We start from the raw sequence: 18,910 nt of genomic DNA, 5'->3' as shown, positions 1-18,910 counted from the left end.
GTAAATCAGTAATTGTAATGGTGAAGGAATAAGGTAGAGAAAGCAACATGAGAACATTAAAAGATATGATCTTATTAAGGTGTGCAGTGAAAAAATTCGAGGACGAATTTTCTTAAAAGGATGGGATATTTGTAACATCCCAAAAGATGGGTCAGCGACTTAAATGCAAATTTTGAAAACTTAATGCTCAATTCCGAAATAAGTTAAAAGTTCAAAGATTTAATTGGAGAATTTTGATGTTGGATTTAATAATGAAGTTTCAAAAAAATGAGGGTAGTATGGTCATTTTGTAAGGAAGATTTTTATAATTCTTTTATAAGGAATTAACTCACGTGGAAGAGGAAAGAAAGGCCAAGTTGATTCCAGAGTTTTCTTCTTCTCCCTCTTTCTTCTTCATAATTGAGAGCTCAAAGAAAATGTAAGTTTTATGGGTAATTGATTATTTGTTGATTTTAAGAGAAGGTTGAACCTTAGGTGATACTTAAGCTTAAGGAAGGCTTAAGTCATCTTAAAATCAAAGAATGAAGAAGTTATGAGAGATTAAGAAAAATGAGTTTTTAAGTGAATTATTAAAATAGAAGGTTTAAATGAATTTGGAAGTCGAATTTGACTTGTCATCTATGAGAATAAGAAGTTATAAGAATTAGAATTAAGTTTAGATAACATGGAAAATGGGGTGAGATTCTTGGTTTTAAGGATTTGAGAAATATATGGAAGAAAATAAGGTGTTGGAATGGTAGAAGTTGGTTAAAGTGATCATAGTTAAGTTTGGTAACATAATTAGGGCTTAATATTGGAAAATTGGGTGAAGTGTTGATAATTTCCGGGTAAAAACAGTCGATTCTGGGAAGGTGTATCGATGCACTATGAATGTGTACCGATGCACTAAGAATAATTTTGAATATGCATCGATGCACACTGGAAGGCATCGATGCATGGTAATTTCGAAGCTATTTTGTGCACTGATGCACCTATAGTGCATCGGTACACCCCTAAAGGAAAAAGTGAATATTGGTCTGTTAAATTCATTCAAGTTATTAGCATCAAATTACAAGGTGCAGATATATAATAACTACCTTAAAATGTATATTTATGTAGATATCGAGCACGAACAAGTTCCGGAACGATTATCAAGTTATGATTCGATCGAAAGGAATGAAATCATAAAAGTGGATTGAAACTTAGTAAGGTGAGTGCATATTAGATAGCATATGATGTTTAATGGAAATAAGACTTACAATAAGTCTATTTCCTATAGTGTTATACATGAATTCATGAACCTGAGCATGTATTTGTTATGAGTGTCTGAGCTATATGTTATTGTATGTGTGTGACATGATTTGAATGAATGATATGAGCTATGTGATATGAGATATATGAAAAAGAAAGTACATATGATAGGTGAATCATATGAAAATGTTCTACGTGTAAGTGAACCATGTGTCTATATATATATGTGATATGTGAGTTTTATGACAGTGAGCTAGTGAAAGAACTATGAGACTACGTGTATATGTGAATGTGTGATAACATAACTATTACTGCCCATGTTATGTGACATGAGAGCTAGAGGTATAGTTGGCATGCCAAGAGTCGAGGGTCTACGCGGTCCTTCGGGACATATATGTATTCTTTTGAACATGTGTGAGGTCTTTTGAGACTCATACTTGATCATTGGTATATGTATATGGTTCTTAAGGAATTTTCTGTGTGGTCCTTAGGGACAATCTTATATGGCACTTCGGTGCATTTCTACGCGGCACTACGGTGCAATTCTACGTGGCACTTCGGTGCATTTATACGAGCTGTGGTGACAGCATTAGTGCACAACCTCGACAGCATTAGTGCACAACCTCAATAGACTCACATATCTATAGTTCTCACAGTGTACATGGGCTAATCAAGAGATAATAACATATACACTATATGTGATATGTATGTTTGGTAATGTTAAGTGTGTTACAGAAATCTCATGATGATACATTTGTTAATTGGTATAGTTATATATGTGTTATATAATGTAAATGCATGTTGAGTAAAAGGTAATATGATCAAAGAAATCAATGATAATGATAAGAATTATAATAAAAATAAAGAATTGATATGCATATGTCTGCAGTTATGTTTGATACATAATGCATTCCATAGTTTATGAAGTCTACATGAAATATGCATAATAGCAATTAGAAATGGTATGTTATAGTAAATTTAATTATGTCTCACTAAGTCATAGATTTAGCGTGTGATTGTTTCACATGTAGGTTATAGAAGCGAGAAGAGAATCTAAGAGGAGCAAGATAGGTCTGCATCTTTCTTACAATGTTTCAGATCAGAAAAGAAATGTTTGATATGTATTTGATTCTTTTAGATATAGTTGGCACGCAATATAAATGATTTGTATTTATTTTGAATAGTATATGCTCTAATAAGTTTGTAAACTTTTATGATGAAATAATATGAAGTTTTTTTAACGAGAAATTTTCATTCTTTTAAATAAGTAAAAGTTTTAAAAGTTATTGCGACACATCGGACTCGGATTCGGGTCAGATACGAATAGGGTGTTACAAGTAGAGTGACTAAATATATAATTTACCCGTGTGTTTTTTGACAGAGTTAATGGTTTGAGGCAAATGAGGTAATAATTTATATTTTAGGAGGCAAAACGTTCCGAAAAATACTTTAAGGGATAACTTATTAAAAATAGTATGGTTTAGGGGCCAATGGTGCGTTTAAGCCTTTAGTTTCCTTAAAAAAATCAAAGATTACTATGAATTTTACAATTACAAAATTCATAAGCTGCATGAAGAATCATCCGTCAACTGTTACTGAAGTAGCTTGAATGGTCGGACTGTAGCATAAGCTGCATGCTGATAGTTGTCACACCACAGCACGGTCCAAGCTTTTTCCATTTAAGAAGAGTTCTTCAGAACCCATTCCACCAAAGTCGAGACGCCGAAGCCGGTCGCTACGCGGTTCTTTTCATTCCAGACAGGACCAGCCAAGTCGATGTGCATCCATTGTACTGTTTCGCCGACAAACTGCAAAACCATAGTTCAACAATTGAGTTTCACAACCAATGTGGCTAAAGGATTGGAACATTCAGGGCTGCGTAAAGTGTAGATAAAAATGTCAAGAACAGAGCCGCGGTGATACCACCACCTTGACGACCGCCGGTATTTACCATATCTGCAACTCCTGATTTCATTGACTTCCAATAGCTTTCCTCTAGTGGCATCCTCCAAAATTTCTCACCACTGAACTCTGAAGCTTCGAATACCTCCTTTGGTAGTTCATCACTTGGCGTGAAGACGCCTGAAAAGGAAAAACGTTTCTGATGAATTTCAATCGAGTAATAACCAAGGAAACGATGAATGCAACGGCCTTCAGAACTGACTAGAATCAAGAAAGGATTACATGTTAAGGAAATTCTTTGTATTTAACCCTATACCATGTATGTAATGCATGTACCTGCAATTGAGGGTCCAAGAGAAACAATACATGCCCCAGTTAGAGTTGCCAGGTCAATTATCTGCAAAATAAGTGAACCTAGTCTCCTAATTATTTATACAGAATAAGCAATCCAAAAATATCAGGTTTAAAGCTGTCAAGATAAATTCGGGATGTGCATCGTTCGGCTTTACCTTCTCAACGCCTTGGTTGCAAGCATATACCAAAGCATCTGCAAGTGTAAGCCGGCCTTCTGCATCGGTGTTATTAACCTGGAATTGGGAGCAACAGGTCATTTATTTCCCGGTTATAAGTGTCAGGACACCATATAATTGACCTATACCTGGAATTTCCTTTTTCATAATCAAACAAAGTATTACTTCAATTGTCTTTCCATTTGATGCTGTGAGAATATCTCCAGGTCTCATACCTGTTCCATTTATCATGTTTTCACATGATGCGACAATAAAATGAACCTGCATAAAGGATAATTTGCTAAGTTACCAGCTAGATTCCACACAGAATCGGAAAAGCAAATGAACATGAAAGAAGCTTTTGCCTCAACTCCAGGAGGTTTGATTTTCCCGAGAGCTTTTGCAGCACCGAGAACTGCTGCAGAACCTCCCATGTCTATTTTCATGACATCAATTGAGCAACCAGGTCCAGTCTTGATATTGTAGCCACCACTAAGAAGTAAGAACATTCAAGAAAAATATTTGAAACATATACTGTATACATATCCACCAAGATAAACAAGAGGGATATATCCGACTACTCATGCTAAAACGATCCCAATGCATTTGGAAGAAATTTTGCTCAAATCATTCTTGTAATAGACAGCACATAGAAATAAGCGAAAAAGGGGAAATGAAATCCCATCTTTACTGGTAATACTTGAGATGTGTGTATAAATACGTAGTGAATAACACCTCTCTATTATGGTATTGCGTGGCAAACTAAAAACAAAAGATGCATCTCAGCCTTATCCTTGTTTTATTTCTCACTGCAACCAAATCATAAAGTATCTTCTTGCTAGAATATGTGTATGTATCTATGAAATTACCTGTCAAAAGTCAATCCTTTTCCGACTATTGCTAACTTGGATTTAATAGGTCCACTTGGGGGTTTGTAGCACAAATGGATGAAATGAGGAGGATTATCAGACGCTGCAGTGACTCCCAGATAAGATCCCATCTTCAACTCCTTGCACTGCCCTGCAGTCAAGATGTTTGCAGATAGAACATAACTGTATGAGGAAGCGATTTCTGAAGCCTCTGCCGCTAGTGCAGCTGCAGCATAAAAAGGCACATTAGATCAGCATATAAGATCTGTCTCCTCTTTCTTAATCAAAACCAAATACAGCCTTTTCTTAAACAAAAATCAAGAATAATGCATATACTAACCAGGTACAATGGCTGGTGAATTCACAAGCTCTCTTCCAAATACTACAGCAGATGAAACATCTTCAGCATACTTGAGCTTCTTCTCCAACTCTGGTCCAGTTCCAAGACCAAGAATATCCACAGATTTCAGATGTGGTTTCTTTGATTCTGACGTATCTATTATCTTCATGTATTCCAAGCACCATCCCTATGAGAATGCAAACCATCAAACTACGATCAATCTCAATCTATCCAATAAGAACATCAATTGTGATACTAAGATATCATAAAGACATTACCAGATGCTATTGCTGAAGCAGTACTAAGCTTTGACTCATTTGAGAGACCTTCTGATGAGGCAAGGACAACAGCAACGCTATTGGCTTGAACAGTCTTCGCGGCTGCAGCAACAGACTCACCCAGTTCAAGACCAATCAAACCAACCCTTTTGGAGCCAAGTTCAGGAAGTCTAAGAACTGTTGATTGGCCAGTTTTTCCCGTGAAATCCTCCTCAGAGGAGGCCTCAGATAGGAGACCACCTAAAAGTCCATCTAATTTTTTTCAAAATTGAGTTTTCAAACTTGGAGTTTTCATCCTTGGTCATGTCTTTTTCAGTGACACCAACTGCAAGCATGTCCCCCTTCCATTCTCCTACATCGACCTCTTTCGCAGCAAAAGTGATCTTTCCAACATTTTTCACAAAATAGAAAACAGACATTTCAGTATCATATTTTTGGTATTTCACCAATGAAAACACACACAAAGAAACAACCTTCTCATTTAGAAACCAAAAGTTAAGACATTTTGCAGAATTGATCAGTGCCCAAAGTGTAGCTAATATTTACTCCATTAATTTCAGAATTGAGCCTATAGCCTTCAAAGGTCAATTCTTTAGAAAACAAAAGTACCTCCGAACGACTAACAAAAATATCTCTTTTGCAGCAAAAAGCCATCTTTACAGAATTTTTCACAAAATAAAAAACAACAATTTTAGTATAATTTCTTTGTATTTCACCAAAATGAAACACACACAAAGAAACAACCTTCAAATTTTGAAACCATTAGTGAAGCCAAGGATCTAATTATGATGGTCTTATCATATACATATCAAACATTGACAAAATCAAGCTGATATTATTTACTCCATTAATTTTAGAATTGAGCTTACAGCCCTCAAAGGTCAATTCTTTACGAAAAACAAAAGCATCTCCTAACAACCAACAAAAAGTTCATTTTTCTCTTGAGAAAGATAAATACTCCATAAGCATTATTCAACCCAAAACTCTCAATCTAAAACCCAATTTTGCTCGATCCCAACAGAGCAAAATAAAAAATGGGTCACCTTGGGTTGTTGAATGTTGGCTGCCTGAGTAAGGCCGAGATTGTCGCTAGCGAGAGAGTGAGCCATAAACTTTGCTCGTTGAGAACACAAAGGCGCAACTGCAAAAGACAATCTAAGCCCAGCTGAAGACCGTAAACTTGTGAAAAACAAAGACGAGGTAGAAGAAGCGTGTGAAACAGATGGAGCTAAAAGAAAAGAAGGAGAAGACGCTACAATGGTGGCCACCATTATTTTTTTTCCAAGAGCTTAAAGCATTGAACTTTGAAACAGAATTGTGCATCGACATCATTTTCTTGCCCATGTCATCTAATCTATCCCAAGTTTTGCGAGCTCATATCTGCCCCTTCGGGCTCCTAAACTTTTTGGCTTTTGGATTTAAGTCGATGTTGTGTGTTGTTGGGCTTTCATCAAACGCAAGTCCCAATAACTTAGGCCTATATGCCAGCATCAAGCTCCTTGCAGGTGCTCACAATTATAGCCGCCCCCCTCCAACATCCCAAAACACACTCTGTAAAATTTCACAACGGCAGTAGCATTATTATGATGGAATTAGTGCATGATTAAAGGTTAGTATTAATGAAATTAACAACCTTTTTCTTTTCCATTTCATTTGAGCAGACTTGAAAAATGATAACAAGGAAATTACAGTTCAATATTGATCAAGTTCTCCATTCAGGTTAGTAGCTCAATTTCTTGCACCATTTGCGCAGTTAAATGATATTGTTGTTGTAATCGTGAATTGGCTTATGTTTTATCACCTGACATTGATGTTTGAAAAATACCATTCATGAAATGAAACTGGCACTGCCTGAAACGTAGAAGGTAGTAACTTCCTTCATGCACCGAAGGTTTCTTTTGTTATTGCTATTGCCAATTAGTTTGGCTGTTACTTGATAGTGTTGATGGGAAATCAATCAATCAAAATGCATCCTTGCATAACCTTATTTTTGAGATATTTTCCAATTGTTAATAATGTGTATATGATTTCTAGCTTACCCTTTGCAATTGTTGGTGAAATAGTTGATGCATCCCCAGCAGGACTGCAGGAGCGTAAGCATATTTAAACCCTAATCAATCAGAATTTGAGATAGACAGTTTCTTGGGGATTTTGGACTATTTTAAATTGTGTAAGCAAAAAAAAAGTATTTTGGTTAACTGCAAATTATATTTTGGTTAAGTCATACCAAAATAGAAGTCATAGTTATAATGATTGATGACTGATTCTAGTAGTAGCTATTCGGATATACATTGATTGTAACTGCACTTATAAATATACTTTAACTTACAAAATATGAGAAGTATGGAATTGAAATTTGTAAAATCAGTAAACCCCTCATCTAATCACAGTTCAACAACACAAATATTAATAGATAACCATCACTTAGAAATATGAGTTTCAAAACATATTTTGATTTGTGCTTGATAATTATTACATTGAAATAATTAAGAGTGATAGGCTACCTATAAAAGTTCTTTTTCTTTTGTTTTTTGCCTCTCCATTTTGAGCAGAGACCAAAGTGCTGAATAAGTCTTTTTGATTTGAAGTTTTGAAGAATGAAACCTTTGTCCTTTTTCACCCCACTTTGATTATATGCCAGAAAGGGTTTGACATGCTTTTGCTTTTTAAGTTTTTACGAACTTTCTTTCACGTCTTTTAACTTTGATCCTTTACTTTCTTATGTTGTACTATGGTAGTATATTTGTCAATGGAATGGCACAATCAGAGTCCCAACTACCCACTGTATGTTGCAGGCTTGAAAATCTAATAAAAGTGCTTGGTAAGGAAACTTGATTCCTCATTTGTCCATGTTTCTCGGTTGATGACTCCCACTTTCATACATGCATACATAAATGCATGCACATAGAGACATTTGAATCTGCTTAATAAGTAACTATGTCCCTTAAACGAAGTACCGAGTTTGAGTCTTGTAGCTGAAAAAAAAACATTTTTGAGAGAGCTTGACTCCAGAAACAGAATCCTACTCAAGTAACTCAACACAAACCCAGACTTATTTGGAACCCTTGAGGCTACTGGAGACCAGCGGTCTTAGAAAAAAAAAAGATGTTTCAAATTCTGTAAGGTTTGGTATTCATATATATTGTCTTGGTACTAGTTTTCTTTGGGATTCATCTATATTGTCTTAGTACTTGTTTTCTTTCTGAAACATAGAAATCCTACTAACTTTTCATAAGCAGTGAATTGTGGATTTGGCCAAAAAAAAAAAATGGGGGGAGGGGTTTAATCTTATGTTACATGTTTTTGTTGTTGATCAATTCCCCGCACCATAAAGGTAAGAAGTGATGAAACCAAGCTTAAAAAGTTGAAAAAATTGATTAGACCACAGAGAAGATTACTCACCTAATGTTAAATTGTTTTCCCCTTTTTTAGATGAAATGATGTGATTTGGGTAAATTGGACTGGTCAACAAAGATCACCTTCAATTCTAGCATTGCTTAAATGGATTCAGCCCTAGGTTAAACATATAATTACTATAATATATCATGGAAATAGTGTTGCAACATTTTGAGGTAAGTTTTTAATTTTCTATTGATTTGTTGGCCGAAAATTCATGTTTTTGTTCAGCCAAATTGGTTTAAGCAGAGCCAGAGAAAGCTGTCAATGAAGGGCTCAATAAAGGAAAGGAGTTCCCTGCCTATGTCCGAGCCAGTGGGTGCTTGAGATAGGTACAGGATTAATAACCATTGTCTTTCTGGCAAACAGGGCTAAAAAACTGGGTTTTTAGACTAGGGACAAGTAAGTTCCATTACCATGCTCCAAGATAACATGGTATGCTATACTACAACCATGGTCATGGATGGTTCCGTAAGTCAACTTGTATAATCTAATATTGAGCTCATTAAACTGGATCAAAACATTAATAAAAACTTCAAAAATATAAGCCCCGTTGAATGAGTTATTTGGTACAACAATCCCTCGCTTTTAAGCTACAAACATACATTTAAACGGTTACAGTTTTAAGGAGAGAGAGAAAGGATTCAGCCTATTTCTTAAGCCCTCTCTAAACTTCACAAAAGCCAAATCTTGCTAATATCATATTGCTTGTGTAGTAAGTAAAAAATCCTGTTGTTTGTTATATTCGTATAAATTAGGAATTATTTTATCACCTGAATATATTCTTTGCTGTATCTTTTGCTTCTCTTGTGAGAATCCAATGCTTAATAGTACAGATGACATGTCTCTTTTTTTAGTTATTAGATGATAATAAATATGATATAATGTTGAATTTGAAGAAGAAAATATGAATAGAATACATGGAACACAATCGTAATCTTTCCCATTAATAACAAGAAGGATCAAACTCGAGAGATGCGCATGCGCATAATATTCCGATGGTGCTACGTATCTGTAAAGAAGGATCAAACCCGAGATTGGATGCATAAAGCTTCACTTAAAAAACAGTAACTTTGATGGTTGAGTGGTAACCTCAATTCTTACCAGCTGTGATGTTAATGGAAGAAACGAAGTTTATAAAAGCAAATGTTTTTCAAGAAAAGAAAATGTAAGATAAAAGTCCCAAGAAGTAACCGGGAATAGCAGGTAACAAATAGGTCACTAAATGAAAATTCTGTAAATAAAATACCAATCTTTGCTTGACTCTCTCTTCCACGCTTTGGCTTCTTTTCTTCACTTCAGTCTCTGAATTGTAGGTAATTGTAATGTAGAGTATCCATCAAATTCCCAAAGATCGAACCCATTTTGTTGTTGTTTCTCTTCGAGTCTCTGATCGAATTTTCTGGGTCACTATCCCTCATTTTCTCGGGAAAAAGGAAAGAGGAAGAAAGTATGGAATTGGCAGCAAATGTGTCTGCTTTTTTCGTAAACGAGTGACTGAAACAACACATTCAGAAACAAAATACTACAAATTCTTTAGATAATTGAAATGAGAAACTCTTTCTCTCTTGTTTTTCACAACGCAGAATGGAATCTCTGTTTTTTCGAGGTTAAATTCGAATTCGTTTTGTTTTTTCTTAGCTTTTAAGTTTGAACCTTTAGCTCCTGCTTCTTAAAACTGATCTCATTTTTTGTTTCTGTACTGATTTTTAGGGTTTTCAAGCTGATTTTTGAAGATGAAATGTGGATTTAGTGCGGTAATGAGAGATAGAGCTGTGGATTTTTGAGGATTTGAGTGTAGCCTAGAGTGGGTGGTAGAATTGTAAATTTGAGGAAGTTTTCTGGGGTGAAAATGGCAAAAAGCTGAGATCTGTTTTGGGAGCTTTTAAGGGAATGGTTGATGATTGTGTGTACTGTAAGTTCAAAAAAATGTATGCAATTGTATTTGAAGTGGTTTAAGATTTGTGTTTACGAGGAATATGATGATTTTACTAGATTTCATTGTTGAGTTTTGATCATTTTGAGGGTTGTTTAGGCAAAGTTCAGAATTGGACTGAACTAAAGAGCTGATAAAGTGGGAACTTATGTTTGCTTTGAGGTTTATAAAAAACTGATACCTCTAAAATTAGTGTTGCTTTGATAGATTTCTTAGTCTCTGTCTGGTGCTCCGAGATTGAGGTCCATGAATACGGCTGATTCCGAGGCAAGGCCCGTATTGGGACCTGCAGGGAACAAGGCAGGTACATTGAGTTCAAGAAAACCAACTTCAAAGCCATTAAGAAAGATTGAAAAGTGTCCAGCTGAGGCCACTTTAGCAGAGGAGAAAAATGACCTGCCGTCACCTAAAGTTAATTCTCTTTCCCCCAAATCCCATTCTGTTAGTGTTCATTCAGTGCTTCGCCGCCACGAACAGTTATTACATTCTAATTTATCACTAAATGCCTCTTGTTCCTCCGATGCTTCCACGGATTCATTTCACAGTCGAGCATCCACTGGTGGTAGGTTCATTCGGTCAAACAGCTTTGGAACTAGGAGGAAGCCGTACTTGTCAAGTCCAAGAAGTGTTGTTTCTCATGGTGGTTTGGGTTCTCCACCCGACGGTTCACATCAGAGGAAGAGATGTGCTTGGGTGACACCAAATACAGGTTTGTTGTTGTAGCCTCCAATTCCTCACTGTTTAATGATTGATTAAAATGTTGTGTTCAACAATTTCTTACGGTTTGTCCAAGTATTAGGGTAGAGAAAATTCCCTGCACTAAGAACATCTTCTGCCTTAGGCTAGTTTCGATTAATACGATCATAGGAACGATGAAGGGTCAGCTTCTAGCCAAATGAACCCAGAACCAACTAGGGTGGCGATTTTCCTCTTATTATGATTGCCAAACTTTACCGCTTTTGTAGGATTTTTATGATTTAAATCGAGCAATAGGTTAAATTTGCCTTGGATTTTTATCCTTCTGACTTCATCTACAATCCGTTTACTCGATATCATCACGCTTAAGACGGTTGTTACCAAGTACATGATATGGCATTAATAGCATAAATGCTAAGCATTCATATGTTCAAGCGTCATATTCAAAACGAGACTGTCAGATCCAGTGCTTTAATTTTCTCCTACTTCATGTTTTTTGTTGACATAGTTATATTTGTTGGGATCAGATCCGATTTATGTTGCTTTCCATGATGAAGAGTGGGGAGTTCCGGTGCATGATGACAAGTATGTGATCTCGATATTATTGCCCGCATCTGGTTGTCGTTGATTAAATGGTTACCTCTGATAAAAAAAGAAAAAAAAAAGAAGCATTTCATTGAATGGGTAGTTTGCTTGAAATTATTGCCCATGTGCAGGAAATTGTTTGAGCTGCTTGTACTTGCGGGCGCATTGTCTGAACTTACATGGCCGGCTATCCTTAGCAAAAGACACATCTTTAGGTAATTTTTCCCACACATAAGTTCGATCTTACTTAAGTTGAATAAGCAACTTGTTTCTAGAAGTGTCTCTTATGCAGGGAGATTTTTGCGGATTTTGATCACGTTGCTGTATCAAAACTGAATGAAAAGAAGTTAACAGCACCTGGTAGTACGGCAAGTTCCTTGTTATCGGAACTAAAGTTGCGTGCTGTCCTCGAGAATGCACGCCAAATGTCAAAGGTAGGTAAATTCTCATTCTTATTTGCACCATCTTTTAACCTTGGTTGGCAACTTAGCATGAAAATAGTGCTCCCAAAATCACTTGTAAGTAGCACTTGCTAGTAACAGTGTATTTACAATTTGATTATATATATTTATTTTTTGCATTTAATGATTCCTATCTATTAAGATGCCAGCATGGCAAAATCCCAAGTCATCACTCTCCATAGTGGCTATGATTACCAATGCAACTAACTTTTTGCAGGTTTTGATGATGGCAGGTTATAGATGAGTTTGGGTCATTCGACAAGTACATCTGGAGTTTTGTTAACCGCAAACCTATCGTTAGCAGATTCAGGTATCCACGTCAGGTTCCGGTTAAAACTCCGAAAGCAGATGCCATTAGCAAAGATTTGGTAAGAAGGGGTTTTCGAAGTGTGGGGCCAACAGTCATCTACTCTTTCATGCAAGTGGCGGGAATAACAAACGACCATCTCACGAGTTGTTTCAGATTCCAGGACTGTATAAACACAGCAGAAGGAAAAGAAGCAACTGGGACCAAAGATATGCCCGAAGAGGAAAAAACCAATAGCATGATTGGATCAGAGTTATCCATAGCTATCAATGACTTGAGTTTCTCCTAAGAATGATATTGGCAGACGGCAGATGACGCTCCAGGTTCGATCATCAGTTTTACCACATTGACTGATTCACTGCTCTTTTGTGTAGTAATTAAGGTGGTTTTGTGAATAAAATTTCATGAACAACTATGCATACTGAATTTTCTAGATTGTAGATCTTAAAGTAAACTAAATTTAACCAATGAATGTGCTGTTTGATGGGGCATGTCATGGAAGTCTTAAAATATGATGTACAATTTTCTTGCCCCTTGTATAGTTAGAAAGTTTAGTAATCAGAGATGATGTTTCAACATGCCAGACCCCAACAGCAGAAAACCATATTCGCCACCGGATCTGTCCCTATCAAATTCTTGACTATACGGTTAATAAGTGTGGATCGATTTTATTTGTTCACCCTGTAAGTTGTTGGGAGAGCTAAACCTACACAGACAACTCCCATTTGCTTTAAATGGATGGCAATAATGGTTAGTGGCAAAATGTTAGTACGTCCTAGAAGGACCTTGTGGAAGGACTCCATCCAAAAGGGCATGCTTCTATTGTACCCAATATCACTAATGATGTAGGGTCCCCCTGTTTCCTCCTGTTATTGACATAATAATGTATTGATGGATGTTTTATCTGAAAATGGCTAGAATACTTCCAAACTCTACCTATTTAGTCCTACTATGCTTTGCACTAGATCTGATTGGTAACCACTAATTTTTTTCTTGCAAACATAAAGGCTTATAAAGGGATTTGCATTGGCTAATGACTACAAAATCACCTCCTTAATGAATACAAAATCAGTGACCACAAAAAGGCAGGCAGATTTTTTTTCAGTGTATTTTTTTAATTATATTATATATGCATAGCTAAGCTCTTAAATGCTGTAGTTGTAACCCTTTAACCCAACAAATATGCATGGCTAAGCTAAGCTCTTAAATTCCAGCTCATGTAACATAAAAAGAAAAGGAGAAACTGAAACATGGTTCCAACTAAGGTGACAAGAAAAGGGTTGCCAATCAAATCTATATCGTTTCCACAACTATAATAACCTTGTTCCTAGTTCCTACAAGATTGAGAGGGGATACAACAGAAAAGCATACAGCAAAGCGTAAGGAAAACTACAATTAAGAAAATCAAACCTGACCATTCAGTATTTATACAGAGATGCATGATATTAACAACACTCAGCATGGCTTGATTTCAAATCCAATACTCATAAGTGTTCGAGCTGATTCAATTGCCTTCTCACCTCCTAGATCTAGGGCCTCACCAGTTAATTCACCTTCTGTACCTACTGACCACTGGGTTGATCTAACTTGGCTTTGCCCTCCATCAGTTTTTATGAGTTGTATGTTGTTCATAGAAGCAGGTGCAGCAGCGGCAACAAGAGGTGCATTTGGTTGGCCATGTCGCTTCTTGGGTACAGGCATGCCATGGTCATGAACACCTTTATATGTTATAATGACAGCATTTTTATTATCTACAGCTGTCTCAATATGCTTACGTACAGGGCACCCGGCAGAAGTGCATCTATAGTAGTTCCTAGAAAACATTCATCGCTAAAGAAATAAGAATACATCCGATAGAATGCATACAGGCTCAAGTAAATTGGAACATAACAAATGAGTTAAAGAATGAACTCGGAAGGACCAAATTGGTCAAGCAGAGAATTAACCAAAAAAGAAGAAAAAAAAGCAGAACAAATGCTGGCTCTCGAACAATAGCCTAAGAGAATATTTCTCATTGGTTCGGAACAGTTATAGATGCAGCACTGACAAAATTTGTTAAACAAATGAACCAGCCATCTTTGCAAAGCACTGTAAAAGGTGTTGAGAGCAAAAGCAAGGACAAAGGCCACTAGAGCTTTTTAGTATAAATTCCAAAAAAACCTCTACCATACAAATGAATGGTTTTTCTAATATTTCAATAAAACAAAGACATGTAGTAAACATAGAGGGTCAGGTCACATACCACATACACATACAAGAAGCAAGCTACCATAACATAAAAATTAAAATGGAAACAAGGCTGAGTAGTCATATGGATTGGGTAATTGTTTAAATGGATAATAAGAAAAAAACAATGAGAAGTGAACTGGCACCTGGGATTAGAATTTCCTTTCACCATTTTCTGCCCATATTTTCGCCATCTGTATCCATCACCAGAGATCCCTACATCACCAGCTGCATGCACAACAAATCTAGGTTTCTTCCAAGTTTTTAGGAAAGAATCAGAACACACGACATTGCTTTTCTTCATCCTGATTATTGAAGGAAGACAATAAAAAAACCTTATTAAAATGAGACTCACAGACCGGATGCATGTACATATATGTATCTATATTCTATATCATGAAGTCAAAGAAAACAAAGGCAAACAGAAGCTTGTAGGAATGCTTGCCTTTTTTTTGGCTCAGGTTCACTTGTAAGCTCTTCCTTCACTTGCACATTGTCATTCCCATCAGAGCCACTTGAACATGGTCTTTTTCTTTCAGGATTCACAGTTGTTTCTGGTACAGAATCTTTAGAGGATGTGGATGGATCAGAATCATTATGTATTCTGATGGGCTGGACTGTAACAATATTGTGTGAAGCATGTGCAGCGGAGGATACTTTCTTACTTTCCCTTGCAGGGTTATTTTTCCGTGGTGGTTCATGACTATGCATGCCTTTATTAACAATCTCTATTACATGGCCAGTGAGATCAGAGCATTCTATCTTTTTGGCCTGACAATCAGAGAATGTGCATTTGTAATAACTTCGAGAACCTTTAGGACTTTTCACTTGCTTCTGACCATATTTCCTCCAATTGTAACCATCAGATGCAGGTCTCTTCAAAATGGGAACAACAGATACCATTTTAAGATTATAAGATTTTTGCTGGTTTGCTTCTGGCGCAGATGCACCATTAACTTTCTGGTCTGAAAGGCTTTGTTCTTGTAGAGGTGTAGTGGAAGCAGATGATATACCTTGTGTAACAGACGTTGGTGATAGTTGTGCCAAAGAAGTTGGAGAAATAAATGATTGAAGCTGATTTTGTGTAGAGCCTTCAGCACTCTGGACGGTCAAAGTAGCGGAAACTTCCTGGTGGGCTATGTTAACTTTCTCCTAAGATATTAAACCAAGACGAACTCCATTAAAAGAACAATTCGATCATAGAGAAATTTAAGTGTATGTGTCCTTTTCTCATTTCGGGCACTTTTATAATTTTTTCTATCTAAGAGGAACTCAAATGGTAAGACAAGCAGATTCGTAAAAAATTTAAGGCCACATAGATCCTTTGACATCATTGTTTCGAAGAACTCATTCAATGATCTAACTATAAGAAGAACATAAATAATCACTAAAATAGTAAAATTCAACAGAATACGAAGTTATAACTGCTAGAGCTCTGACTAGGATTATCAAATGTTCGCAGGAAATGATTCTGCGTCCTCTTCCCCATTTTCCACTGAAGTTTATATAGGCTTTTATCCTTTTGGCCTCCGTTTTTACATTTAAAGTTAAATTTAATCCTTGTGTCACATACAATAACCCATAAGTTTCCAATAGATTTCCATTAATAAGTTCTATTGTATTCTAAAGATGACAAGTTTAACAACAACGGAGCAGACTTCATATGAGGTGGTACTGCATCCTATAATTAAACTATACAGAACCATAGGGGTGTATTAGCTGGCTACTTGTGCAAGCTAAGATAATCAACAACATTTGAGAAAAAAATCCTTAATTAACAGTCATTATTACAAGCTAACCTTAAACTCAGCTCCTTCCTTTGGTTCAGAGTTAGCATTCACCTTAACCCTGAGAGATCACCATATACTCCCTCATTACAATGCCAACATTTTTCTTGGAATTAAAAAGGAGCTTACTTTATTGAGAATTAGGGGGAGATACCATTTTTTTCCCCATAAAACACACTTAAAAAATATCTTACCCTCAGAACGATCATCATTCGCTAGAGTTTTCAATTGACAATCTCTCAATCCAGCATCACTCGAAAGCGCCGCTCCAGCACCGCCTGACTCAGTGACTCGACTCACTCCTTTTTCCTCTTCGTCCTCCAACTCGCCATCTTCTCCATCGTACTCTCCTTGAAAATCGTCGTTTTGGTGTTCCTCGTGTCGTTTCGTGTGAGATGCTCGGCTCTCAGTCTCGGCCATGCCCGAATTTTCCTCGGCGAAAAATAAGAGAGTAAAGTAAGCAAACAGTTTGTATTCTTTCCGTGCTCTTTCTGTTTAAAAAAGTATTTAAAAAATCTGATACAATTTTATATTTTTTACGTGTCAATTTATTAATTCATTGATAATTATTTTATAGGATATATAAGATTTTCAATTTATTAAGATAAATTATTATTACCCTAACGAAATAAAATGTTTTTATGAAAGAAGACGATGTTCATAAATTAACAGTTAATGACATCAGTAAGTATCATATTTGAAATACACATTGGAGACTCTAATCATAAAATATATATATATATAAAGAAATAGATAAAGCGAACTGAGCTAAATTGTGAGCGGTAGTGTTTGCGGAGCGACGAATACCAACAACCCGAAAACCATGACGATCGTGGAGAAATTGACAGGCGTTGGTGAGATGGAAACCAACGGTAGAAATATCAAATTGCGATGTCGTTAACTGATGGGCAAGGACAACATTGGCAACATCACTTTCAACCCATACTTGCGCAAATTGTAACTCAACAGCCAAACGGAGACCATATGTAATAGTGGTTGCTTCCGCCACTCTAGCATCGCAACATCCGGAAAATGGAATAACCTGGCAAGCAACCACCGAACCATGATGATCCCAACGATAACATCGACGACAACCTTCTGGGAGAGAACATGATGCATCAACATTAATATTAAGGACTGCACCAATGATCAGAGGGGGACATAACAGCCGGTAATGATGAACCGAGTATCCAATTGCAGCATCAAATGAAGCAAGGAAGGCCGTGCTTAATCCAACCACCTGCCAATCCGGAGAAAAATGTTCTTCCATAACGAAAACATTACGCCTCTGCCACACAAAATACAACACCATCAATAACAGTCGATACTCATCTCGAGTCATTACAGCTTGAAGCAAATGAAACCACTCACCACCGAGGAATAACCTGCTGTGAAGACCGTTGAACTAGTGACGCTTGTTGCCTGAAGGATATGCATCGTATCCATGCAGTCATGAGTAACATGTAAACAAGTCTCAGTCATCAGTCCACACATCGGGCATTAGTCATTCGATAAACCATTCATCAGTCCACACACCGTGAGCGCTTCATGAGCCAAACGCCACCGAAAAATCCGAATCTTCGGAGGAATGACAGCTGGGATAAGAAAGGGCAAAGTGTCGAAGCAGTAGAAGAAGTCTGTGTTGACAAAGTAAATGAAAATACCCTGACCGGACTGCGTACACTCCCGAGGAATATCCCTACCAAATCAAAAGGTTCTTCATAACCGGGGCAATGGGACACGAAATAATCACAACAGACGACATTAGAAGAAGTCTGTTATATATGACTTTAAATCGGCGACATTAATAAACTTTTTTCTTATAAGATATTACATAATCCAATTTAATAGAATTCCATTCACATAAATTCAATTATTAAATCGTCTTGTAAATTTCACGAATTATATGTACAATCATTAAATAAATTTTATGTGTAAAAAGTATAGATACTGGAAATATAATTTATCCTTTGAAGTTTTTTTTTAAAATAACTTGGGTGATTATAATATAGTATGATTTCGTAAGTTTTATTAACCATTGACAGCATATGTGGATGTAACTACTCAAATCTGAAACCGCAAGGGAGAACAACATCCCTTTAACCACTAAGACCACTTAATAGATTCATTTTTTTTATTGTTTGGCTTGGTGGTACCATGGCTCTTCATAATGCCTTTAAAGGACACAAGTTTGACTCCCCCTTCAAGTTAATTCTCCAATTGAGTCCTTTAAACTCTTTAATATCTTAAATCAGATTCTTCGAATCTTCAAACCATTCAATTGAGACTTCATGACTCGTGCAATAGAAGAATCAATTATATTTTTTAGTTATATGAAATTTCATTATTTTTATTAAAATCATAAATAATACTACTTTTATGTTTTAT

At 36.4% G+C, this 18,910-nt stretch overlaps 2 protein-coding genes and 1 pseudogene across 3 annotated transcripts; 1 reads left to right on the top strand and 2 right to left on the bottom strand.

Moving 5' to 3' along the window:
• Nucleotides 1-2,870: 2,870 nt before the first annotated feature.
• On the bottom strand, nt 2,871-6,414 carry LOC120192387 (annotated as a pseudogene).
• Nucleotides 6,415-8,683: 2,269 nt separating this feature from the next.
• On the top strand, nt 8,684-13,039 carry LOC120192579 (probable GMP synthase [glutamine-hydrolyzing]). 2 transcript variants are annotated; one of them, XM_039195334.1, is made up of 6 exons: nt 8,684-8,856; nt 10,238-11,169; nt 11,684-11,741; nt 11,873-11,956; nt 12,034-12,175; nt 12,436-13,039. In XM_039195334.1, exons 2-6 carry the CDS (start codon nt 10,707-10,709, stop codon nt 12,796-12,798), a joined length of 1,110 nt encoding a protein of 369 aa, XP_039051265.1. In that variant the 5' UTR covers nt 8,684-8,856; nt 10,238-10,706; the 3' UTR covers nt 12,799-13,039. The 2 variants fall into 2 exon arrangements, with proteins under 2 accessions (XP_039051265.1, XP_039051264.1); XM_039195333.1 differs by lacking the exon at nt 8,684-8,856 and adding an exon at nt 9,536-10,133.
• A 910-nt stretch (nt 13,040-13,949) lies between these two features.
• LOC120192414 (probable WRKY transcription factor 32) lies at nt 13,950-16,977 on the bottom strand. Its single transcript, XM_039195198.1, has 5 exons — nt 16,701-16,977; nt 16,535-16,583; nt 15,181-15,887; nt 14,882-15,040; nt 13,950-14,322 (listed from the first exon to the last, which is right to left on the bottom strand). Exons 1-5 carry the CDS (start codon nt 16,940-16,942, stop codon nt 13,965-13,967), a joined length of 1,515 nt encoding a protein of 504 aa, XP_039051129.1. The 5' UTR covers nt 16,943-16,977; the 3' UTR covers nt 13,950-13,964.
• Nucleotides 16,978-18,910: the final 1,933 nt, after the last annotated feature.

The sequence above is a fragment of the Hibiscus syriacus genome, unplaced genomic scaffold, assembly GCF_006381635.1.
Source record: "Hibiscus syriacus cultivar Baekdansim isolate YM2019G1 unplaced genomic scaffold, ASM638163v2 tig00116975_pilon, whole genome shotgun sequence".
Classification (NCBI taxonomy): domain Eukaryota; kingdom Viridiplantae; phylum Streptophyta; class Magnoliopsida; order Malvales; family Malvaceae; genus Hibiscus; species Hibiscus syriacus.
This window is presented reverse-complemented; position numbering and strand designations above follow the sequence as displayed.